At 43.4% G+C, this 27,183-nt stretch overlaps 1 protein-coding gene across 12 annotated transcripts in view; it reads left to right on the top strand.

The window, feature by feature from the left end:
* UNKL (unk like zinc finger) overlaps positions 1-27,183 on the top strand; it is a 151,389-nt gene that overhangs the window by 71,879 nt on the left and 52,327 nt on the right. For 8 of the 12 annotated variants that reach the window (XM_043524112.1, XM_043524113.1, XM_027826126.3 and 5 more), the window contains 2 exons: positions 13,856-14,044; positions 18,493-18,555. In XM_043524112.1, the coding sequence (XP_043380047.1) occupies positions 13,856-14,044; positions 18,493-18,555 (252 nt within the window). The remainder of the gene's footprint in view (positions 1-13,855; positions 14,045-18,492; positions 18,556-27,183) is intronic. The other 4 variants (XM_037911559.2, XM_037911563.2, XM_037911561.1 and 1 more) reach the window with 1 other exon arrangement.

The raw sequence follows: 27,183 nt of genomic DNA, 5'->3' as shown, positions 1-27,183 counted from the left end.
AAGGGTTTTGCAGATGCTTTCAACTAAAGTTCATTCTTTTTTCCACCAGTTCTGTCTACATATTTGACACTTATGCCTATGACTCCTGCCGCCTATTCTCTACCCTTGACTCTCTCCTGAAGCCTCTTCTGCATCTACCCCCTCCTTTTTCAACCTAGATCTTGCTGGGTTTTTTTTCCCCAAGGAGAACATTGATATATCAGAGGCAGTGTTCCTCTTCTCCCCTTTCTTTCCAACCTTCACCTTCTCTTCCTTCACCCTTTCACTAATGCAGACACATCTTTCCTAACCTCCTCTGCCATCCCATTTTTGTGGTCCATTAATTTCCTGCTCTTCACCTCCAAGTTCCTTGAGCGTACTGTCTACTTCAGTTTCCTCTAACTCTCTCTGTTCCTTCATTGTCTCGCATGATGGCTCATCCTCTTTCAAACCCTTTTTCCAGTCTGTTCTTCAGGGCTCTATTCTTGGTCCCTACCTCTACACTGTTCCTCCTGACTCCAACTCCAGTGACCTCATCAACTCATGGTTTTAATTACTATGTCTGTGCAGATGACTTCAAAATCACTCTGATCTCCTCCACCCTCAGTTTATTTATGCATCCCTAACTGTCTCATCAATTCTGGATGTCCTGCCCCAAACTCAAATTAACTATGGCACAAATGAAGTGTTCCTCTCAAACACTTGTTTCTTCCTCCCTTCTCTATTACTGTTCATAATTTCACTATCCTCCCAGTTACCCAGGTTTGTAACTTTAGTATCATTATTCAACTTCTCTCTCTCCTACTCCCCAGACATTCAGTCTTAAAGCCTACAGATTCTTCCTCTGCATCTCAAACATAATCCTTACACTATGCTCTATACATATTGCTAAAATGTCAATTCATGCCCTAGTCATCTGTTGCCTTGATTATTGTAGCCCCTTGGGGTCTTCCCTTACTCTCATATTTGGTCCCACATATCCTTCCATCAAGGTACCATTAAAAGCATCTTTCTTGTCCAATACTCTGACCACCTCTTTTTCTTATTAACACATACCCAAATACCTAACTTGCACTGGCTCTCAGTTCTCTGTCTCAAGACTCTGCATGTCTCTTCTGTCTCCCAACTTCCCTGTTCATGCCTTACATTCTGCCAGCTTTGCACAGCATGACATATCCTTGGTGGTCTCCTCCCATGAGTGATTCAGTGCCTTTTCTTACACAGCCTCAAGACTTAGAATAACTCACTGACTCAGTGCATCATGCAGCCATACTCGACACCTTCAAATGCTTTTCAAGATTGATTGCTTTTGGTTAGCTTTGCAACCATGGAGATAATCTGGTTGGGTAGAAAGTGTATCGGAAATTAGGAATATATGAAAAACAGTGGTCCCAGGAAAAATCTCTGGCCTGTAAGAAACTGGGACTTATATTAAAAAAAAAAAAAAAAAAAAGTAAAAAGGGAGGAAAGATGACACCAGTATGCACAGAGGCTGTGATATATATGTGTGTGTATATATGTATATAATGTGTGTGTATATATGTGTATATACACACCAGAAAGAGCAATGCATTTGCATCACGTAGGTATAAGAAACCATGTACAAAGATGAGAAAGAAGCAACATACTTCTCTTTTTACATCAAGTGTGCTAAATCTGAATCTTGCTAGTGGAGCATGTTTTAGGCTCTTCTTAATTCTTTAGTGCCATTTTTCCCATTCCAGTGTTCACTGTTGGTAATGAGGCCTCAGGCGTGGGGGATGGGAGCCAGGAGTAGCCCTTGTTTTCTAATCCGGGAACCGTTTCCCTCTCTGGCCGTGGACAAGTAATTCAATCTTTTTGCCTTTGTTTCCCTATGTATAAAATTTGAGTAAAACTGACCTATCATGCAGGGTTTTTTGAGGATTAATTAGCATTTGTAAAGTACTTTAAAGAAGAAAAGGGCCATAGAGCATGTTTTCTGAATTAGTGATGAATACAACAGTAAGGCGCTGAACAAATCATAACTAAACATTTTATTACAACATGCGGGGCATATTCTCCCCTTTTTCTTCTGTACAAGCATTCTACTGACATCAGCATTCTGCACTCTGGTGAGTATAATCATGATTGTACTCTGGCCAACAGACTAAAATTAAACAAAATTCAGCCCTCTCCTCTGAGTTTGACACCACTGGCCCAACGAGTAATCAAAAATACTGTATTTGTGCAATGTGGATGAGTTAAGGTTGCTATGAGAACTACTGTACTTACATTTTTTTGACTCTGATGTTTAAATTTTCACCCTCGTTGCATTTCACACAGTTTTTTTTTTTATTTCACTTCCTAGATTTTTTTTGTAAAGAGAAATATAGATAAGAGAGCAGAAAAACAAAAGCATCACACTGGTGCATGCTTCTTGGAGACACATTCACCTGTCCTACGGCACAGTCTGGGGGCCCGCTCCTCAGCCATGTCTTGAAAAATTTCCCATATGCTTGGGCTCTGCACCTCAGAATGCTGTCCTGCCACCACACCAGGGAAGATTTTAAGAATTGTTGGGGTTACAGATGAAAACATAGAAAAAAGGCAGCAGATCTTGGTGGTTTTTGTCCTGAACTTTTTCCTTTACATTTAATATGGCAGGAGCACTTTACCCCTACAGGTTCTGTCATCCTTCCAATCCCCATCCCAGATGCAACAGTCTGGAGACTGAAGTTCACTGTGGATGGTGAACCCCAGAGCAAGGGAAACTTGATTGAGCAAGCAGTTTTCAAATATGAATAACTTCGGGCAGTTTTAGCTCAAGTTTATGTAGCCTTAAAGGTGATGTGCCCCAAACAACCATATAAATGAGCTGTGTTGTGAAGGACTGAACCTGAGAATGGTGGAGGTGTTCAGATCTGGGTTTTAGCTCTAATTTGGAGCTCTTGGTCATGGAGAGCTTTGTCTTTGGTCTTTCCTGTCCAATTTGTCTTTCCAGCTGTGAATCAGTTGTGGAGGAACACTCCTGACTTCTCACTAGGGCAATGACATTGGCAAGTAATGTCGAAGTTCCGGCAGCCATATGTAATGGTCAGAAACTCTGCTCTACCTAATTTTTTTATAGTACTGAGGAACTGTTGGCCGGTTGTCAGAGTGACACTGTATGTCCAGTTTAAAACTTGAAACATGTTTAAATTTAGCAAAGAACTGCTGCTCTAAGAAGAAGCCTCAGGCCAAGTTTGAACTTTAAAAAAATTAGCTGCTTTAGTTATTTTAACTCAAGTAATATATCAAGATAACGGGGGGCAGGATTGTATTTTTATTCTGTCTCAGATAACTCACAAACAGATTGACTTTCATACAGTTTTCCACCTTTTGAGCATGAAAAGTTTTAGCCCCAAAGGAAACTTCCTCAGAAAGTGATGATTGAACACAGGGTTAGAATAGATTTTGTTTTGCAACTTTTTTATTATTAAGCATTTATGAAAATTAAAGGTTGCATTTTTAAAATTTGTATTTGTTTGCAGCAGTGCCCACTACGTGCAAGGCGCTTTCCAGCCACTTAAGAGGGTCCTTGGTCTGAGGAGCTCATAATCTAAGGATAAACAAATAGATAAAATTAAGAGGAATAACAAGCAATTAATATACAAGTCAGCTTGATTCACTGTAGATGGTACACAGAGTCTTTAATTAATACAGAGCAGCAATAATTATTGGTAGATTTTAGGCAATATAATTTAGTGACTAAGAAAATAAAAAATAGTTAAAGCATAAACAGGTTAAATAATTCGGCAAAATCAGTTTTACTGAAATATTCCCAATTTTTGTGGCATTTTAAAAATAGATATTAAAATCCAGGTAGATATCAGCACTGTTGGAAAAATCACATTTTTGCCTCTCTTCTCCCTTAATTTAAACAAGATATAAAGAAGGCATGACGAGTGTACAAAATAAAAATACAAAATTACAGAATAAAAGTCCACGAATCCAAAGTTTCTTGAGGTTGAAGATTCATTCTCACAGTGCCAAGTGCTTGACTCTGCCTGAAAGCCAACCATTTCAGCATTACCAGAAAATGTGATTGGCCTGTTCTGTTACATCACAGGAAGAAGAAATCCTCAGAGCAAAATTGTCAAATATGTAAGATCTAACAATGGATTGTGCAAAATTGATTATTGTAGATCACATCATGAAAATCTCACTGATCTCGGCCAATTTGCCCTCCAAATGCTGGTATTGCCGCCAGATCCAGTCCGTGTAATATGTGGCTTCTCCAAATTTACCTATAAAATGATATTGTCTGAATATGATAATCTCAGTGAAGTAGAGCCTTTCTGAACAAAGAATCCTGTAAAGAATATTAGACATCAACTAACTCATAGTACACATGAAAATTTAATACGTGAGTTTAAAATCAGTTTTTTATTACTTATATTGCTTTCTTTTAAAGTTCACCACCAAAATAAATACTGAAAAATTCCCAGATATTTTTAAAAGGATAAACTTAGCTGTCTTCATATACTGTGCAGCGTTGTTTATAGGCATGTCGTTCCCAGTATATTACAGACACAAGATGGGTTAGTTAATATCTTTTATTGGACCAAATGCGACTAGGTTAGAGTTCATAAATGAACTGTTAATGCATGTCAGCAGGGTACACATGAACAGTTAGTCCGTGGCAGGCTAGTGCAGGGTAAATTCAAACCCCAGCTTGCCTCAAACTAATGTTTCTGTAAACAAGGCCTTAGTCTTGCATCTTTTATATTGGTAAAAAATGTTTGTATCCCATCTGTAAATCCAGGCTCCCTTAATATAATGTAAAGATGATGAAAGAGAGATTTGAATGAATAAATAATTTTAGATGTTGCTAAAATTCTTTTTCTGTGTGTGGTTTTAAGATGCACCATAATCTATCAGTGCTAGAGGCAAGTTCATTACACCATCAATAATAAAGATTCAGGTTTCAGAGTAACAGCCATGTTAGTCTGTATTCGCAAAAAGAAAAGGAGTACTTGTGGCACCTTAGAGACTAACCAATTTATTTGAACATAAGCTTTTGTGAGCTACATGCATCCGATGAAGCGAGCTATAGCTCACGAAAGCTTATGCACAAATAAATTGGTTAGTCTCTAAGGTGCCACAAGTACTCCTTTTCTTTTTGCGAATAAAGATTCAGTTCCTCTGCGGTGGTATAAAGTACCTGTTTCTAACTCTTAGGGTCAGGGTCACCTGCCCTTAAAGGTGTTACTAGTCCAGGTGTGAATTACTGCCCTAGGCCTTGAGCTAATTTAATTTTGCTTTTTGCCTTTTTTTTTTTTTTTTTTTTTAATATGGAGGAAAGGAAGTTGAAAGGTCATTTTGTTTCTGAGTTAAAGGCATTTGTTTGAAGCTGCTCAGAAATTTGAAATGTTAAGTCACGACAAAGTGAGCAGAGTTCATCTGAGGCAGCCAGCGATGCATTATCAATGTAGTTTATCAAATAGAGACCACTGCCACCACATGGGTAACAAATTTAGTTACATTTAATTTATTGTATTTGGTTCTTTTGAACCACAATTTATGAATTAAGGTTTTGTGTAATAAGTATTACAAATCCAATGGCATTTCTCATAAGAGTAGAGGTTGATGCCAGGTTTAGCCAAAATTCCTTCCTTTGCTCTAACTCGCACCCCGTCTGGAAGTACTGTTCGGTAGGAATCCACCTAACTGCTGTGGACCCACCCAGAAGTTGCTTTATGCCAATGATGAAGTGATTTTTTGTGTGTGTATGGGTGTGGATTGTGACTTTAGGAGCAGTCCTGAGGAAGATGTGGTATGCAGACTGTACCATCCCAAGAGTTAGTCTCAGGAGGTATTGTGACTCAGTGAAACACCACTAAGTCACAATATTTGTCCTGGTTTCTCCTTGCTTTGAGGCCAGGGGGTAGGGATAGGGAATTAATAATTATTTGTTGGTATATGACACCCTCATACTGGCTCAACTGCCCTATCTCGTGAGTTTGTGAATGGCAGGTCCACCGACAGCAATTCCGGAAGCCAGGGCCACTCCTGGGGGGGTGTAGGGCCTGGGGTGGAAGTGATGAATCCGTCATTTCTGGGACCAACCACGCTGGCCATTCGTGCCGGCCCACTGGGCCCCCCAAAGCACGGGGCTCGGAGCGATCACATGCTCCTGGGAGCCCCGCAACCCATCTCTGGCCCTTATAAATCACCCAGGCCCCTTGGCAATTGCCCCCTTCGGCAGGCCTGGTGGATGGAGGTGGGGTTAGCTGCAGATCCACCATTTCCACTAACTCATCACTCTCCTGTTCTGTTGTGAGGAAGGATAGGGAAGAAGATAAGCCAACACACAATTCATGCTTATTCCTACATGCCTAGACACTTGTCTGGAAAACCTCTGCAGGTGCAGTTTTTGTGCCTGTGTACATTCTGCTGCTGGAATACTGTGTCCTGTTCTGGTGTCCACAGTTCAAGAAGGATGTTGATAAATTGGAGACAGTTCAGAAAAGAGTCATGAGAATTATTAATGTTTTTTGAAAAACATGACTTACAGTGAAAGACTCCAAGACCTCAATCTATTTCATTTATCAAATAAAAGATTATGGGGTATTTTGATCAGTCTGTAAGTATGTACATGGGGAACAGAAATTTGATAATGGGCCTTTCAGACTTCCAGACAAAGATATGACAAGATCCAGTGATTGAGAGCTAGACAAATTCAGGCTAGAAATAAGGCATACATTTTTAACGAAGAGGGCAATTAATTATTGGAAGAATTTAACAAGGGTATGGTAGAATCTTTATCACTGGAATTTTTTTAAATCAAGATTGGGTGTTTTTTTCTAGAAGATATGCTCTAGTTTAATCATAGCTATTGAACTTGAAGCAAAAATTAATTCAGAGGAGTTCTGTGGCATGTATTATGTAGGAGGTCAGCCTAGATGACCCCAAAGGTCCATTCTGGCCTTAAATCTATAAATGTATATAGTGCAAGTCACAGTCTAGGCCATTAACTGTGAAGTGCTTTGGAATGATATGAGATGTAAAGTACCATTTTAAATTGAAAACAAATTAGGCAAATATTTATATTTTATTCTGCAACATATGAATGTATTTAAAATAGAGCCATAAAATGAAAACTTCCTTAGGTAAAATTTCTTCAAGGAAGAAATTAGGCTGGTATGTTCATGAGCTAGCTTAGCTTGAGAAAATGGCTTGTAAGACAGAGCGCCAGTAACACTATTGACAAAATTTTTATTCTAAAACTAGAAGAACATGTTCAGACTGATTAAATATTTAATACAGTTCTAAGTCAAAATTGCCAAGTTTTAATCAAGTTTTAATCTCAGTCACTTACTGGACTTAGTCTAGTTCAGGGTTTCTCAAACTTCATTGCACCATGACCCCCTTCTGACAACAAAAATTACTACATGACTACGGGAAGGGGGATTGAAAATGGCAGCGGGGCTGAAGCCTGAGACCTGTTGCCCGGGGGCAAAGCCAAAGCCTGAGCCCCGCTGCCCAGAAGGGGGGCCAAAGCCGAAGCTTGAGGGCTGCAGCCCTGGGTGGGGGATGGTGGTGGCTGTAACCAGAGCCCCGCTGCCCATGGCTGAAGCCAAAGCCTGAGCCCTGCCACCCAGGACTGAAGACTTTGGGCTTCAGCTTCAGCCCTGGGCGGTGGGGCTCGGACTTTGGCTTCAGCTCCGGGCTCCAGCAAGTCTAACGCAGGGATAGGGTGGAGAAACAGAGAAATCTGTTGCATTTCTGGTTTTATTCTATCACTGTTGAGGTGGGTAGAAGTTTCCTGACTTTCTGCTGCAGTCATATCAGTTAGATAACACAGAGCTACTTCTGCATGCATGGTGGGAAGGAAGACAGGAGACTAGAAAACAAATGGAAGAAAATGCTGCTCATAGTAGTGTTGTTTGGTAATAAGCAGATTTAGGTTTTTGTTCTTGATTTTACTCATCCTTTAAAAATATTCTATCCTTATATATTATTTATGTAACTATGGATAGGTGTGAGAGCACATAGTATAGTATTAAGCAGGTAGTGCGACAACAGTGGTGGGTGAAGAATAGCTAAGCAAAATGAGTGACTTTGGAGGAGAGCATGTAATCAGAGAGAGGCTGTTGTAGGTGCAAGGGGTATTTTTAAATAGGATTTAGTGTTATGTTTGGGTGAAAGAAATAAAGATAATTCAGAAGTGAGATGAACCAAGTTAAATGTCAGGTGCAAGAGGGAGAACAAGAGGCGAGGAGAGCAGGGATAGGAGTGGAGTTGTATGAAGTCCTGCAGGAAAAAAACCATGATTTCACTCTGGTAACTGATTATGCAAGACTGTTCAAATACTAATTCATTCTAAGAACATTATAGTATCACACTAACAGTACAGCAACTGTCCTGGAGGTGGTAGTTCTGTTCTAAACTCCTATTTTCAGTCATTTGAAACTGTCTAAAAACATCTATTTTGGGGTGAAACTTATTTTGGTTGTGGATTATTTTATATGGAAAGTTTGAAGAAAATGTATTACTTTGTTTTACGAGTTATTAGAATATGACAAGATGTCTTCTAGACATCGAGAACTTTAATTGTATGCTTTTTGGTGCACAAATACATACGGTTAAAATATTTTGGTTTAAATCTTCACACTTTGTGTATGGTGGAATGATAGTTGTGTGCTTTGATCCTGTTTGAAGGAATTTTGATTTTGCAATTAGAAAGTTTTGAACATTTTTCAGATCCGTTGGCCATGGGCAGCACACCACTTTACTTAGTGATTTAAAATGAAGTTCTCCTCAGAAAAGTGACTTTTTGTTAAAGAAAAAAGCCTCTAAGTGTTCTGTGTTTATCTCAGTTATGCTTCATATCTATTTTGCTCAGTTTACAAGTAAAAAAGATGAATTTTCTCACTTCCTATTCTCCCACTCAGTCTGGGTCTGAAACTCATGTGGATTTCTTTCTGGCTCATGTATAGTTATTAATAATAGAGATTGTGAAAGCTGGCTTCTGCTCCCACTTTATGACTGTGCACCCTTCTTTTTGGATACAAGGTGTAATTGTGGGTAGTTTTTGTACCTACAATAAGAAGTTAATTAACAATTCTGCTCATAATACACAAGAGAGAAGAGAATCCATCTCCTGCTCTTCTTTGTGTTGACTCTGCAGGAGTAAAAAATAGTAAACATTAAAATCATCAGGTATAATGCTCACTACACCCAGGGAGCACATCGGTTCAGTAAAAAGATAGGATTTTTAAGTGGTCACTTTTCAGAGCAGAGCCATACACCAAAGTATTATGCTCTGAATATTTATAGGTGTAGGTGTGTTTGTGCCACCATTCATAAGGGAGGAAGCATTATGATGATCCAATCTGATCTGTGTAACACAGCCATAGAATTTCATCCAGTAATTCCCACATTAATCCCTTAACTTCTGGTTGAACTACAGCATATCTTTTAGAAAGACATCCAGCCTTGATTTAAAGAATTCAAGTTATGGAGAATCCATGACATCCTAGGTAAATTGGTCAATGCTTAATTAACCTCAGTTTAAAAATGGGTGCTTTATTGGCGACCTGAATTTGTCTAGCTTCAGCTTCCAGCCATTGTCTCTTGTTATACCTTTGTCTGCTTGATAAAACAGCCCTCTATCAGAATTTTTCCCCCTGTATATAGGTACTTCTGAGATTATAATTAAGGCTGTTTTAGTCACAGGTATTTTTAGTAAAAGTCATGGACAGGACACGGGCAGTAAACAAAAATTCACAGCTTGTGACCTGTCCATGACTTTTACTATATACCCCTGACTAAAACTTGGGGGGGGGAGGCAGCTCGTGGATGCGCCACGGGGGCCCTGGTTCTGCAGCTCCCACTGCTCAATGGGGCCCTGGTTCTGCAGCTCCCATTGGCTGGTAACTGCGGAGGCGGCAGTTGGAGCTAGGAGCTGAGGGAGGGAAGTTCCTGTCACCCTTCCGGGGAGCCCCCCCGGTAAGCACCGCCCTGCACCCCAATCCCCAGCCCTGAGCCCCCCTCACCCAAACTCCTGCCATGGGGGGGGGCCAAGACTGCCCCAGCAGCAGAGGGTGCGACTGGCCCAGGGGCTGCCCGAGCTGCTCAGGAGGCTCCTGGGCCAGCCCCACGGGCCTCTGCAAAAATCACGGAAAGTCACAAAATCCATGACTTCTGTGATCTCCGTGACAAACACAAAGCCTTAATTATAATCAAGTTACCCTCAGTTGTTTTTACAGTCTTTTAAGGTTGGACTGAATACTGTACCACACATTTATAAACTACAGAACTACTTGAGAACAGCCCACTTCTTTTCCTGAGACAGTCATCCTTAATTTTTCCAATTTCTCACTTACTGTTATACAAAAATGTTAACATGTTAAAGCTCAAGGATATAACAAATGTAAACAATACTGTCTTTGTACAAGGGCAGCCTCAGAAAAGAAACTTTTTGGAGTTACAAGAAGTGGCATCTGAAGGAATAATGGTTGGATGCTGTAACATTAACATCATAGCCAGATCATGACAGCCTTACTTATTGATTTCAATAGGAGTTTTGCCTGAATAAATCTTGAATAAGGATTTCATGATTTTGCCTGTGGTGATTGATGGTGGTGGTTGTGGTTGTTCAGAATTTATATAGCACCATATATTCACATGGTGCTTTACAAAGAAGTTAAACAAACAAACACATTGGGACGAATGAGGTTTTCCCTCAAAATACTTGGTTTGCAGGGGATTACAGGAGGCCAGATCCATTTATGCAGACTCCTCTTGTAGCTCTGTGGCTTCCTAGTTCCCCCTTAGGTACATGGGCATTAGAGATATCATGGAGCTGAGTTGCCAGAGCTTCCTTTGCTGGTGTGTGCTCTAAAATTTCAGTGAAAAGGTGGACTCACAGCTGGGAAGGGGCAGAGGGGCAGCAAAAAAATTATTGCAGACGCAAAGCTACATTAGCTTTTGAGCAGGTTAATGACAAGGCTGAGGTGGGGTCATCCTTACCCCCTATTCTTACTCTGTGCATGGATTCCTAGATCCTGTGGAGATTCTCTGCAGGGTCAGATGTGGGTGGGGGAACAGGGCAGCGCCACATATAGCATTCCCTCACCTTCTCTGACACAGAAAGGTGACGGTCTGTACATGGAGTCTTCCCATGTTTTTTTACATCACTATATCCCTTGGTATCATTTTCATCTTCCCTTGTGTTCGCAGCTCCCTCTCAAGTTAGTACTTGCAGTAGATTTCATTAACATGCTCTTTATTCATCATCTTACTGGTCCTTACTGAAGATGTCAAATAAGGCTGGTGCTTACGGCAGTTCTCCCAGTGCCTGGTAGACTGCTGCCCCTCAGGTTGTGATATATCACTGTTTATTTTTACCATTTGTTTGCAGTTCTTCAGCCAGTTTTCAGTCCACATTAAATTTTTTTATCCCTCAATTTTAATTAATTTTTCAAATAAGATATTCTATCAAAAGCTACATCTACCATTTTTATTTTCCTCCACTAGCTTTTGTAAATATATCCCACAAAAAGCTGTCATGTATGTTTGGCATGATTTGTTGTTTATAAGGGAGCTATACACAAGAATAGTTATTAAATAGTACATAAAACCAACACATCTTTCATGTCTGGATAACTTTACCATCATCACTTTCATGTCTTGCATCACTTGCATAGACTTTATTAAATATTTATCTTAATCTTTTTAAAATATTAAAAAGGAGGAGAGAGTGTCCCTGCTCCAGTGTGTAGTGTGTTTTACCTAAACCATCATGCTAATTTGTTAGTGCACGTGTATAAAAAGTAATGTCCATTAGCCAAAATAAAATAGAATTGGATTCACGCTACTTTTTTGCCTTTACTTTGTTATAAAAGTAATGTTGTTGACTGAATAGTCAGTTTCTTAAGAGTCCATGTGTTTTGGTAAGATTAAAAATAAAGCATTGCTACAGTTATGGTTGAGGGTACACTTCCATTTGAAACCCTTGTTTTAAGGAGTTTTTAACTTTCTAGAAAAATTACCATTAGGAATTAAATGTCTTGTACTTGTTCTTATGCTAATAGTAAAATTTTTGTGATAGTTTATTTAAATTTCATGAGGTTGTTTTCCAACTTTCCTGAGTATTGAAAATAGGCATTGATTAATTTGACAAATTACATATCCTTTTTTTGCAGTGAGCTACTTCAAGCAATGTCATTTTAAGAATTCAGACTTGGCATACGTCTTCCTCAACAAGGAATGTTTACTATGTGTCGCTTGTTTAAAAAAAAAAAAAAAAAAAAAGTAGATGGGAAAATAGTCGTGAAGGAGTAGACATCTGTATATTGCAAGACGATAATGTCCTTTTTTTTTTTTTTTTTGGAAACAAATATGCGCTGAGTGCAATTTTCCCTCTGAGACTGTTTTTCTATACATATTCAAAGAACCACATAGGACCAAATTCAAACCTAGTGTAAACAAACACAATTCCGTTGAAGTCAGTGGAGTCTCAGTAGGATTGAGTTTGCTCCTACTATATGAGTTTTGAATTACTGTTTAAAGAAATACAGTTAGGGTTATGATAGAAGTTGTAACATTGACTTCAGTGGGAGTTGTATCTGCATACGACAGGGCTGAAATTGGTTCATAGTCCCATCTGTTCATTTTCCAGATAGAGAAATGTCTGGGCTGAATTTTTCACCGAAAAAGGCAGAATTGTAGGGCCAGATCTTAAGCTAGATCATTGATTTTAATTGAGTCTTTTGATTTTCACCAGTAGAGGCTTTGGTCTATATCAGGGGTGGGCAGCCTATGGCCTACAGGCTACATCCGGCCCATCAGACCTTTTAATCCAGCCCTCGAGCTCCCGCTGGGGAGCAGAATCAGGGGCTTGCCCTGCTCCGCCTGCCTGGTGCTCCCCAGTCCCTGACTCACAACTCCTTAAGCACCATCTTCCTGCACGCAGAGCCACACTGCGCAGGCATGACCAGCACCGCTTACCCAGACTTTAGCCCGCTGTTTCCGGGATTGGAACCCTGCCCCTACGTGGCACTGAGCCCAATCCCCGAAGTGCCAGCCTCCTCTCATCAGCCTCCGCCCAAACTAGCCAATAATCAAGCCCAGCAGCATCGCAGAATGCCATCCTCCAGACTCTCGAAACTGACCAGGGACCTCACTTGTCCCAGCTAGGGGACCTGCTACGGCCCCCTTGGTATCACTGCCGGCAGGGCCCCTAGGAGTCCCCGGTACTGCCCCTGTAGAGCACCGCCCCCCGCAACTCACCCCATGAGTACCCCTGCCCCTACTTCAGTAACATCCCTTATAGAGCCCCCCTTTGCATATCTCTGAATTGTTAATTTCCTGAGCATTCATGGCCTACCATGCAATTTCCATACCCAGATATGGCTCTCAGACCAAAAAGTTTGCCCACCCCTGGTCTATAGGAACATAAGAACTGCCATATTGGGTCAGACTTGGGTGTAGTACGCAAAACAGGACAATTTTGGAGAGTTCCAATCCTATCTTCTCCTCCTGGCTTCTGGCAGTCAGAGGTTTAGCATCACCCCAAACATGGGATTGTATTCCTGACCATCTTGGTTGATAGCCATTGATGACCTAGCCTCCATGAACTTGTCTAGTTCTTTATTCACCTCAGTTATACTTTGCCACAGAATGGTGTGATGGCCAATGAGTTCCAAGGTTAATTGTGCATAGTATGAATGTTTGCCTTTGGAACCATTACTGTGAATTTTCCAACTTTGAAAAATAATGTTGCATTAACATAGGTTTTGCCATTTAAACACGCATATGCATGTGTGTATGTATTTGTATAAGTAGGTATATGGTTATTTAAGTAACCATTTAAAAATGGAGTTAGAGTAGAGCATATTGGACAGATCCTATTTTCTCTCTCCTACAGATTTCCTGTGCCTCAAGTCCAACAGTAATGTCAAGCTCTGGTAGCTGTAGCTCATTATCGCCTATTGGACCCCTTTGTAGGCAAAGATCATTAGCAAATGGTGCTTTGTGTTCCGAGTGTAGCACATCAGGTGTTTCTTCACCAAATTCTAACTACCCAAAAGCACCAGGTTTTGAACGAGAGGATCAGGTATGTAAATACTAGAAATACAAATAAAATCTTGAGATAGATAAAATTAGAGTCTGCAGAAAACCTTTCTTGTATTTCCCTCAACTCTTTAAAATGCATTTTGATTTCTTAACACCCCACCCACCCCCCTGGCACTTTGAGATGGCATTTTTGCTAACACGTGCTTTAGAACTTAGCAGCTTGTCTTGTAAAAGCGTTAAAATGTTTAAAGAGTGCAGTTCCAAATGTAAGAGCGGAAATATTTTCCAAACCCATTTTATCTTTAAAACAGACCTAAATGTATTCTTCATATATACTCAGTTTAAGTTGTTTTTGTTTTTTTAAATTTATTCTAGATTTTGGAATTTTTGGAATTTTTCCATTTGTGAAGTCCTCAGTTGGTTAAAAAGTTAACACGCAAATGTGTTAGATGCAGTTAAAGCACATGTTTTATGTAGATGTTTATCGTTCGTTCAATGTAGTATCTGATTTGTTACACCATTAGATTAATGCACAAGTTGCCTTATAGGCTTTAAAGCATTCAGTTTGGGGTTTTTACTTAATTGAGAAGTTCCTACCAACCTATCAAGGACTCACTTTTTGCTACAAAATATTACTCATTGGAGGCTTGATCCTGCTTCTATTAAAATCAATGGAAAGACACTCATTGACTTCAGTAGAAATTAGATCTGCTCTACTATACATAGGTTTCAGAGTAGCAGCCGTGTTAGTCTGTATTCGTAAAAAGAAAAGGAGTACTTGTGGCACCTTAGAGACAAACAAATTTATTTGAGCATAAGCTCCAGTGAGCTGTAGCTCACGAAAGCTTATGCTCAAATAAATTTGTTAGTTTCTAAGGTGCCACAAGTATTCCTTTTCTTTCTACTATACATAGTCATAGAGTTCAAAGCCAGAAGGGATCACCAGATCATCCAGTCTGACCTCCACCAACACCACTCAGATGCTAAACCCAACAATCAAAATTATATCAAACTATTATAGCCCCCAGGAGACTAAATAATTATGTGCCACAGGCAGAGAATAGGAGGGACTGAGGTGCACCAGTGCTTGAGGCTCCCATAATGGTAGGGAAAAGATTGAGATATACCTAGATAATCCCGGCAAGTGATCTGTACCCACAGGCTCTAGAGGAAGGCGAGAAAAACCCATAGTCACTGCCAGTTTGACATGAGGGGAAATTCCTTCCCAACTCCACATACAGTGATCACTTATAACCTGAGATGAGAGCAAGAGCTAGCCAGCTAAGCACCTGGGAGAGAGAATGTTTGGTGTTGCCTCAGAGCCCCAGCCCTCCCTGTCTGATGTCCCGTCTTCAACAATAGCCATCCCTGATGCTTCAGCTGAAGGAGATTTTTTAAAAAATGTGAGGGGAAGAAGGGGAGCAGAAATCCCTTCCTAACTCTCCAGGTGGTTGGCTGAAACCTTGAAGCATGAGCTTTTTTAGGAATATAAGATGTAAACTGGAAGTGAGCCCCAGGGCTGTTGAGTACTGCCTCCTACCAACACATTCTACCATCAAAGTACACATTGTTGCTCAGTGCACAACCTTGACCTAAGTGATTTGCAATGTAAGTATCCGGCAGGCCAACTTTTTTAAAACAAATGAAGTTTTACTTAGGAAAAAGATGCTTTGTTTCTTACATGAAACATTGTCAGGAATGGAACAGGTTAACAGTGGAAAAACTCATAACAAAGGAAATGTCATTGTTGATAGAAGGTTATCTAGCTGTATAGCTGTCATTTATCAAATACACATAAGAAACCCACTCTCCAGCAACGAAACCCATTTGATTATATGTTAAGCTTGTTCAGATATGTGATGTCTACCATGGGTTTCTGCATAGTCTTTGTTACTTTGAAATAACAAACAGGGTTAGCATTCCTTCTCCTTTCCCTCATCACCTCTTGACCTTCAACCCTAGATCAGCTCTGTCATTCACCAAAAAAGCCACTTGCTCAACTTTGTGTTTACTAAACAATGCTCCATCAGTTCCGTTGATTTCTGAGTTCCTTCTGATCACCACCTCATCTCCTACATCAGCCATCTATCTCTATTCTCCATTGCTCTGCTTTGCCTTTCTATCACTTTCAATACATTAGAATTTACAGAATGGGGAACTCTGTCCTGGGAAGCGGTGACTTTGAAAAAGATATGGGGGTATTGATGGATAATCAGCTGAATGTGAGCTCTAAATATGACAGATTGATAGAGCCAGAAGAGTTGCCAGAAGTCACCTACTACAGGACAGGCCTAACAAAGAAAATAACAGAACGCCACTAGCCGTCACCTTCAGCCCCCAACTAAAACCCCTCCAACGCATTATTAAGGATCTACAACCTATACTGAAGGATGACCCTACACTCTCACAAATCCTGGGAGACAGGCCAGTCCTTGCCTACAGACAGCCCCCCAACCTGAAGCAAATACCAGCAACCACATACCACACAACAGAACCACTGACCCAGGAACCTATCCTTGCAACAAAGCCCGTTGCCAACTGTGCCCACATATCTATTCAGGGGACACTATCACAGGGCCTAATAACATCAGCCACACTATCAGAGGCTCGTTCACCTGCACATCCACCAATGTGATATATGCCATCATGTGCCAGCAATGCCCCTCTGCCATGTACATTGGTCAAACTGGACAGTCTCTACGTAAAAGAATAAATGGACACAAATCCGATGTCAAGAATTATAACATTCATAAACCAGTCGGAGAACACTTCAATCTCTCTGGTCACGCGATTACAGACATGAAAGTTGCAATTCTTCAACAAAAAACTTCAAATCCAGACTCCAGCGAGAAACTGTTGAATTGGAATTCATTTGCAAATTGGATACAATTAAGTTAGGCTTGTTAACTCCCCTTGTTTATTCCTGACCCCCCCCCCCCCCCCCCCCCCCCGACGTTATTGTTAAACCCTGGATTTTTGCTGGAAATGGCCCACCTTGATTATCATACACATTGTAAGGAGAGTGGTCACTTTAGATAAGCTATTACCAGCAGGAGAGTGGGTTTGTGGGGCGGGGGGGTGAGAAAACCTTGATTTGTGCTGGAAATGGCCCAACTTGATTATCATACACATTGTAAGGAGAGTGATCACTTTAGATAAGCTATTGCCATCAGGAGAGTGGGGTGGGGGGAGGTATTTTTTCATGCTTTGTGTGTATAAAAGATCTTCTACACTTTCCACAGTATGCATCCGATGAAGTGAGCTGTAGCTCACGAAAGCTTATGCTCAAATAAATTGGTTAGTCTCTAAGGTGCCACAAGTACTCCTTTTCTTTTTGCGAATACAGACTAACACGGCTGTTACTCTGAAATATGACACTGTGGCCAAAGGAGCTAATGCAATCCTGGGATGCATAAACAGGGGAATCTCGAGTAGGAATAGGGAGGTTATTTTACCTCTGTATTTGGCACTGGTGAGACCACTGCTGGAATACAGGGTCCCATTTTGGTGCTCACAATTCAAGAAGGATGCTATAAATTAGAGAAGATTCAGAGAAAGCCATGAGATTGATAAAGGATTAGAAAACATATTTTACAGTGATAGACTCAGAGTTCAATCTATTTAGCTTAACAAAGAGAAGGTTAAGGGGCGACTTGATTACAATCTGTAAATATCTACCTAGGCTGCAAATATTTAACAATAGTCTCTTCAAACTAGCAGAGAAAGTTATAACACAATTTAATGACTGGAAGTTGAAGCTATACAAATTCAGACAGGAAGTAAGGTATACATTGTTAAATCTGAGAGTAATTAAACTCTGGAACAGTTTACCAAGGATTGTTGTGGATTCTCCATCACTGACCATTTTTAATTCAATATTGGATGTTTTTCTAAAAGTGATGCTCTAGGAATTATTTTGGGGAAATTATGGCCTGTGTTACACAGGAGGTCATACTAGATGACCACATTGGTTCCTTCTGGCCTTGGAATCTACAACTTTGACCTTGCCTGTTTAATTCCTCCCCACTCTTCCACTGACTTGAATCCTTTTGCCCCTCGTCCCCACAGCATTCTATCCCTCTAGCCTCAGCCTGCCCAAGTCTCCAGTTCCTTAACACCTGCTGCTGGTCTGCTTAACTCCTCTGGAAGAAGCCCATGACAACGTGGACTTCTGTGTGGCTATGGAATTTCTTTGATGTTGTTTTTGCTTCCTGTGGTATTCAGTCAAGCTGGAGGCCAGAAAGCAGGTGGCAGAATCTGTTTGACAGATGAAATTTCACATGCTCTCTTCCAGTGTTAGGAACAACTAAGGCAGGGACCATATCCAAGACAGCTAGGGCTTAACTCTCTCTATAGGATTGAAATGGCAGAGTTGTGATCAGATTGTTCCAGATAGTAGGACATAGCTGCTGCTGGCCCTGCACTAAGTATTTATATTAATATCCATTCATTAAGCTGATATTTGACTGAGGTTTTTCTTTTTTCCAGGTGAAACAGAAAAGCCTGCCAGCCGACAATTATCAGAAAATAAGTGAACAAGACAATAAGCAGGTATGGTCAGTGAAAGAGCATTATATATATGTCCCTTTTTGTTAATTACTTACCTAGCACCAAACGTGTCTGGAATTAGTACAGTCTAAAAAGAGCACAATAGATGGAGGACACTGTGGGGAGTGTTGGAGGAGGAGGAGGAAAACTGAAGCAATGTGATCAAGAATATGTGTCTGGAAGGTTACACAGGTTTTGGTTTGGTTGTTTTGTCTTTTAAACTGATGGGACTGTGTAATTTTATGAGACTTCTTGGGGAAGTGGGATTTGAGAGCGGGAGACATGGAATGAATGAGAAGTTTGGGCTGAACACAGAAGTTGTTGTGGGATCAAAAGGAGAGAAGGGCAGATAAATAGGGAGAGGCAACTAGGTTATTGAGGACCTTGGAGGTAGTAGGGAGAAAACCCATGATTTGTTTTGGATTATGATCTAGAGCCAGTGAAGGGATTTTTAGAGGGTTATGTGGTCATTGCTTGTATAAGGAAGAGGATTTTCACAACAGAGTTTTGGATGAATTGAATTTTGGAATGGATAAGTAGTCTTGGCACAAAGACAGGATCTGGACAAGAGCCTTGGTGATAAGGGGGAGAGGGCAGATTTTGGAGTTATTGTGGAGCTAAAACCAGCTGGAATTAGAGATCATACTACATCTATATGAGAGTTGAAAATTCAGCCAACTTTCACACCTGTGGAACTAGAAGACTGATGGAGTCATCGACAGTCATGGAGATAGGAGAGTGTGGAGGGAGGATTTAGAAGGGAAGAAGAGGTGGTTACTTCTGAAAAATCTGAATTTCTGCTAGCAGTGGGGGCATCCAGGTGGAGATGTGAGACCATATCAAGGGGAGAGCTCAGGTGGAAAAATTGATAAGGATCTGTGACAGGGTCAGGCCAGATGGCTACAGGAGAGTGATAAAGGTAGATATATTAGCCCCAGATTAAGCAGGTCCCTTTTCCCTGAGTAAGGTAATGGGCTGTTCCAGAACAATCAGGAAGTTGCTGGAACCAATTAAGGCTGGCTAATTGGGACTCCTGGCACCAATTAAGAAGCTCCCAGAATCAATTAGGACAGGCAGGCTAATCAGGGCACCTGGTTTTAAAAAGGACCTCACTTCAGTTAGTGAGGTGCGTGTGAAGAGCTGGGAGCAAGGGATGTGCAAGAAGCTGAGAGTGAGAAGGTGTACTGAAGAGTACAAGTGTTAACAGACATCAGGAGGAAGGTCCTGTGGTGAGGATAAAGAAGGAGTTGGGAGAAGGCCATGGGGAAGTAGCCCAGGGAATTGTAGCTGTCACACAGTTGTTACAGGAGACACTGTAGACAGCTGCAATCCACAGGGCCCTGGGCTGGAACCCGGAGTAGAGGGAGGCCTGGGTTCCCCCATCCCCTTCAACTCTCTATTTGATACAAGAGGAGGTGACCTGGACTGTGGGTCCCACCAGAGGGGAAGGTCCCTGTCCTATTCCCCAACCCACTAGGTGGGTCAGCAGAGACTGCGGGGATTGTTCTCCTCCCTTTCCCCATGCTGGGCAGTGATGAGGTTAGCTGAGTGAACGGCAGGTTTGAGCCACCAGCAAAAGTGGCCAAACTGAGGGCTGTTGTGAATCTCTGAGATGAGCAAATCTGCCAATAAGCACAGGACCCACCAAGGTAGAAGAGGAACTTTGTCACAGGGTCCTAAGAACAGAAGAAAATAAGGACAAATGTCTGGAGAACAGCAGCTGAGAGAAGGAGGGGCCACTTAAACATACATTGAAGGAGGGGTCATGAAGTGGTAGAAGAATCAGAAAGGTACGTAGTCTAAAGCCAAGGCAGGAGAAGGGAGTCATTAGTTATGTCAATGGCCATGTAAAGGTCAAGAAGGATGAGAACAGAAAAGAAGCTTTGAGGACTGCACCTGGTTACCTTCGCAAAAGTGTTTAAATGAGGGGGAGAGGGAGCCACATTGTATGGGATCAAGACGAGAGTGGACAGATGTTTAAGCTTTAAGAGAAGACAATGCACTCAAGGAGATTGGAGAGAAAGAGAAGACAATGAGGTTGATAGTTGGAGAGGCAGGTGGGGTCAAAGCTGGAGGCTGGAGGGAACAAAGTTTGCTTAATGTAGCTGGGAACGTGCAAGAGAGTGAATGGGAGGATTAGGGAGAGATAAGGAGACAGGATGGGTTGGCAACAAGAAAGGAGATTGAGCTGGAGACTAGAAGAGGGTAACACTTCAAACTCAGACAGAGCTGAAGGGGAAAAGGAAGACATGGTAGGAAACTAAGGCAAGACCGTTCTAGTTTTCTCTATGCATTAATGTGTGAGACCCTAGGCAGCAATGGGGGGAATGTGAGGAAGGGGCTGTGAGGAAAGGGTCCAAAGTGGAGAAGTGCCTATGATTGTAAGAGTGAGGACTTCACCAGGGAGGAAGAAGTAAATTTTCTTGGCAAGGAATATGTGCTGATTGAGGAGAGGAACAAACCTGCATTGTCTCCAGATTTTCTCCAGAGATATCCAGCAGTGTGGGAATGGAGAAACCAGTTTGGAAGAGTGAGCTAAGGTTGCGGGTCAGAAAGGGGGGCAGAAGAGTCAATTGTGGATGAAAGTATATAGTTGTTGGAGACCCTGAATTCAGCTGAGCAGTGTGTTTGAAATATCCTCCTGTGTGTGTGAGGTGGCTTTCAAGTGTGTTATAGTCATATTTTCTACACATCTATAGTTTAGAATGCTTGGCAGTTAGGTTAACTCTGATCATGGCTCAATTACAGTTTTCCTCATTGGACATCTTTACATGGTTGACACCAATTTTAATATTTTATCTTGATTGATGTTTGCAATGTACAATAGCTATAAACACAATTATACAATATGTGATACAGCAGGGCCAGAGGTCAACAGGAGAGTGATTGATGGGAGGTATATAAGCCCCAGGATCATCAGAGCCTTATTCCCTGTGGATTAAGGAGAGGTTACTGCAGGCTAATTAGAGCACCTGGAGCCAATTAAGGCCCTACCCGAGACCTAATAAAAACCCCTGCTTCAGTCAAACAAGAGAGGAAGGAGAGCTGACCTGTAGTTTGGAGGCGTAGTGGTGTTGACCAGAGAATCAGAGTACCAGGGGAAGGGAGACCTTGCCCAGGCATGGAAGAGGGACTCCCCAGTACAGAAGACAGAGAGAAACCCTGCCCCAGGAGTAAGAAGCCTGTGAAGCTGAAGGGGCTGGAACAGGAGTAGGGGACGGATCTGGACGCCAACCTGGGTCCCTTCCCTGCTTCCCGTCTCTCCCCCTCCAGGGCACTAGCAGAGCCCAAGAATAGGGGCAGGGGCGACACACTGATGCACCACACCAAAAAAAAGCGCGGGACCCACCACAATAGCATTGGCCATTTGCCACAAATATATATAGAAATAGCAATACTTAGCTCATTCTTAACATTCTTTCCTGTAAATTTTTTAAAAATTATTTAACCTCTTTGTAAATGCAACAGAATGTATGAAATACTATTGCATAAATAAGAATCTGCTGCAAATGAAAAAAATGATCTCATGACCTCAATCTCAATCTCTTGGATTTTACTTTTTGATCTGTTTTCTGTTCTGTTCGGTATTTCCTAGGGTTGGGGAATTGAAGTTATGATTAGGGTTAGCCTTGTAGAGGGGGAAGAAAACAAGGAAATGCACAACTGCAGATGTGTGTCTGCAGGGGACAGTGAGCTCCCCATCTGTGTGTGTCAGAGAAGACGAGAAAAGGAGAAATGAGGAGCCACCCTGCCATGTATGTGTGTGTCTTGGAGTGATGGATGAGCAGCCATGTGCATGTGTACTTACGTTACTCCTCGGGGAATTTTGCGCATGCACAGAATTTATGTCCCCATAGATTTCTTTGCTTCCCTGCAGAAAAATGACTTTCTGATGGGGAAGCAAAGGGAAGCCGCAAGAGCAGTCATGCACCCTTTCCCAGCAGTATGTTTTGGGTACCCATGGCAGCTGGCAGAGAGTTAAATCACTGTAGGGCAGGGGTGGGACTGGGGAAGACATGGCTGGTTGCTCCTACTGTGCGCCGGGCTCAGCTGCTAGTCCTGGCTGGGCTGAGGAGGACAGGACTTCCTCTTCCCTTGCACGGCATCCGGGGCTGGGTCAGACCACCCCAGATTTCTCCCCCAGCTGCAGGAAGCTCTGCAAACACAACCCCTCGCCTTTTCCTGCACCCATCGCTTCTCAGTTGCAAGGGGAGGGATCACTACAGGGAGCTGCTCCCCAACCACTGTGCATCCAGACCCCCTCATATCCAGACCCTCCTGCCAAGCCTCACTCCCCCATGCACCCAGAACCCTCCTGAGGAGCCCCACTACCCCTGCACTTGGGCCACCCTGATGAGCCACTTGCACTTGGATCCCCACCCCACCGAGCCCCAACCAGCTGCTCCTGGATCACCACCCCACTGAGCTCCCCTCCCCCAGCATCTGGATCCCCCACTGAGCCCCTCACACCCAGACCCCCTTGCCGAGCTCTGTCATCCCACACGACACCCCCCCCCCGAGCTCTCTCCCCCCTCCCCCCCCCCCCCCCCCCCCGTACCCAGACACCTCCCTCCTCACTGAGCCCCAGGCACCTTCACCTGGACCCCGCTACAGCATCCCATTACTGTTGCATCCAAAAAACCCCAAGAAGCCCCTGTGCATCCAGATCCCCTCCGCACCTGGATCCCCCACTGAGCTGCCTGCAGCCAGATGGCCCCACACAGAACCCTCTCAACCCACACCTGGATCCCCCCCACACTAAGCCCCTCCATACTTGGATCCTGCCAGGCTGAGGCTGCTTGCCCACACCTGGTGCACCTGGCATGGAGAGGCAAGGCACTGGGGTGTTTCTGAGGCAGGCCCGGTCCTTGTGCTGTGTCAGGGCTGGGTGCAGCCTCACTGCTGAGTCCATGTCCCGAGGGGAGCTGCAGAGTGATCTCCCACCTCTGTGCAGCCAGTGGCCTGTGCTCCCCAATGCCATGTTGGTTCCTCCACATTTATTTGACAAATAAAAGTTGCAGAATTTTGCAGAATTTTAAAATACTGTGTGCAAAAATTTTATTTTTTTGGCACAGAATTTTTAATTTTTGGCGCAGAATGCTCTCAGGAGTAATATTTGTGTGTGTGTATGTACCAGGGTGGGGTAGGAGGAGAGCGAGGAATCCCCTATCTTCATGTGTGTTTGTGATTGGGGGAAACCTGCAAGGGTCCCCAGCTTCAGAGTGTGGTAGAGGGGCCGAGGAGGCAACCATATGTCTTGGAACTCTTAATTCTCCTTCGAGTGATTGCACATGTGCATTCCACTGTAGGTGTGTGCGTGCACCCAGCACAGTTACTGGACATTTTTCCCTCAGTGGTACCCATTGGGATGTCTCAGGCACCTTCTGGTGCTGCAGTATCATAGTGACAGTATAAAGGGCCCAGCTGACCCCATGTCCCCTCAGTTCTTTCTTACCACCTGTGAATGTTGCTGGAACTGTTCTCCTATGGCAAGCTTTCTCAGTGGTCTTTGGTTTTTTTTATATTGTTTTTGGTTAGTAGTTGTAAATAGTTAATTAGTTCTAGTCAGTTACTATAGTTTGTATATCTTTGTTAGCGGAGTTTCTTGTGTACCCCATGCTTCGGTCATCAGGCTTCAAGCCCTGTGCCTCCTACAACAAGACTATGCCCTTCAGCGATGCGCAGTCTAGCTGCCTGAAGTGCTTGGGTGTGGCTCATATCCAGGGCCGCTGCCAGATTTGCAGGGACTTCAAAACCCTTACAAAGTGGGACTGGGAGGCCAGGTTAAAGTGTCTGCTTATGGAGGCAGCACTGAGACCTTCCTCCAAGCTGAGCTGGTTGGACTTGGCTGCAAGCACCTTGGTGTCAGTGAGGAGTCCTCCACCTGCTGTGCAGGAGTCTGGCACCATTTGCCATGCCCCTTGCTGAGGAAGAGGCACAAGAAACAGCCAGCTGAGAGGGGACATTTCCCGACACCAAAGAAGGCCAGGCATGGGGAGCAGAGCAGAGTGCAACCCAACCCAACCCAAGCCACTCCTCTGCCTTGATTTCGCAGCAGTCAGCACCATTGATTCTGGCCCTTATGCAGGTACTGTTGAGTTCAGTACTGAATGGACTATCGGCGCCTGAGGGACAGCATGGTACCAGCGTTTGCCAGGGACCTGTTATTGCTGTCAGTACCGGTGTCACCAGCACACAGGAGTTGGTGGTATCAGTGTCAACGTGCAGGAGGAAGCATTTGGCCCCCAGTTACTGTTTGGAACTGGGCACAGTGGTATTGTTTAAGGGGAAACCGACCATGCTGGCCCCAATGCAGGGTTCCTTGTTCTCCAGCACCAGTGGGAACCGCACCTCCTTGGTCACCAGACAGGTGACTTCAAGGAAGCACTGTAGACTCAGCAGTTCTCCTGGTACTCTGCCCTGCCAGCCCATCAAGACCCGCAGAGGAAAAGAAGCAGGGGCTTTTGGCATAGACCATCCCCATCTACATATGTCTGCCTCACGCAGACACCCAGAAGGCTCCAAGCAGTCCTTTTGATGGATGCTCAAGGATGTTGTACCAGTTCCCATGTTTCTGGATTCTGTTCCCCTTTTATTTGTGGACCACCTGTCCCACTTCATCAGTGTGTGGTCCATATCACCCCAGATCGTTGCGCGCTGAACACAGTGGAAGTTAGATATATCCTTCAGTTCATTTCTATCCCTCCTTCCATTAATTTCTATCCCTCCTTCCCACCCTGTCTCCCCTTCCCTCTTCAGAGACCCCTCTGACGAGCAATTTCTAGCCCAGGAGGTTCAATCTTTCCTTCGGGTGGGATCCATGGAAGAGGTTCCACAGAATGTAAGGGGGAAGGGGTTATACTCCCGTTATTTCCTAAACCTGAAAGCCAAGGGTGGGCTCAGACCTATTCTAGACCTGCGCCAGCTCAACAACTACCTCAAGAAATTAAAATTCTGCAAGTCTCCCAGGCTTCCATTATTTTCGCCCTGTATCCCAGGAACTGGGATGCCACCCTCGATTTAGGAGACGCCTACTTTCATATATCGATCTGCCAAGGCCACAAAAGGTTTCTCAGGTTCACTGTGAACCACACGCACTACCAATTTGCAGTACTCCCATTTGGCATGGCAACTTTGCAGGTGTTTACAAAACCATGGCGGTAGTGACTGCCTTCCCGAGGAGACTGGGGGTACAAGTCTACCTGTTTCTGGACAACTGGCTAGTCACAAGTCAGTCCAGGGCTCGGGTGGAGTCCAGCATCCACATCATCCAGTCAACATTCAAGGTCCTAGGCCTGCTAATACATGTACAGAGGTCTACCCTCACTCTGGACAAAGGATAGAGTTTATTGGAGTGGTACTGGACTCTGCAGTCCAGAGTAGGGTAACCAGATGTCCTGTTTTTATAGGGACAGTCCCATTTTTTGGGACTTTTTCTTATATAGGCTCCTATTACCCCTCACCCACATCCCTTTTTTTCACAGTTGCTAGCTGGTCACCCTAGGTCAGAGCCTTCCTCCCAGAAGGTCCGTTTCAAACAATCATGCCCCTGATAGTACACCTCAAGGACCTCCCAACCTGATTACAAAAGCCTGAAATGGTCAGAGACTTTTGGGTCACATGGCCTCAGGTATGTACATAGTGCAGCACACAAGACTGCATCTCAGACCCCTCCAGGCACATCTGGCCTTGGTGTACTCACCAAACTGCCACCGTCTGGTCTCGGTTCTTACAGTATCTTCCCTGGTCCACACCTCCCTCAACTGGTGGCTAGATTCGCTTACTATTTGTGCGAGTGTCCCCTTTTCATGGTCCCAACCATCAATATCCCTGGCTCAGACGCATCAGCACTAGGCTGGGGAGCTCACCCGGGACCCTCAGAATTCAAGGTCTTTGGTCTCCAGAAGAGCTCTTACTACACAGCAATGTCAGAGAGCTCAGGGCAGTTCACCTGGCCTGTCAGGTGTTCCTGCTTCCCATTACAGGCAAGAGCATGTTGGTTCTTATGGACAACACTGCAGACATATTCTATCTCAACAGCCAGAGAGGGGCTCGCTCTTCCCACCCTCTAAGAGGCAATTCAGCTGTGGGACTTCTGCATAGCCCACTCAGTTCACCTCAAGGCTTCTCACCTGCAGGGGGTACAGAATGAGCTGGCAGATAACCTCAGAAGGTCTTTCTTCTATCACCCCAAGTGATCCCTTTGCCTGGAAATTGTGAGGGATGTTTTCCAGCAGTGGGGTCTCTCCAGATAGACCTGTTTGCAACCTGGTACAACAGGAAGTCTCACTAGTTCTCCTCCCTGCAAGGTCCCAGCCTGGAATTGCTCATGGACGCCTTCCTACTCCAATGGATAGGTCACATGTATTACTCTTTCCTTCCTATCCCGCTTGTGCACAAGGTTCTACTAAAGATCAAACAGAACTGGGCTTGTGTCATTCTAATATCCCTCTACATCGGAATTGGCCGGAAAGAAGGAACTGAGGGGATGCGGGGCTGGCTGTACGCTTTATACTGGTGCTATGAGCATGCAGCAACAGAGGGCACCCGAGCTGCCCTGACAGGTACCACTGAGGGAAAAATTTCCAGCAGCTGTGCTCAGGGCACGCACATACCTACAGTGGAATGGAC

This window comes from Chelonia mydas, chromosome 10 (genome assembly GCF_015237465.2).
Source record: "Chelonia mydas isolate rCheMyd1 chromosome 10, rCheMyd1.pri.v2, whole genome shotgun sequence".
NCBI classification, from domain to species: Eukaryota; Metazoa; Chordata; order Testudines; family Cheloniidae; genus Chelonia; species Chelonia mydas.
Note: the sequence above shows the minus strand (reverse complement) of the source record. Positions and strands in the feature narration are given on the sequence as shown.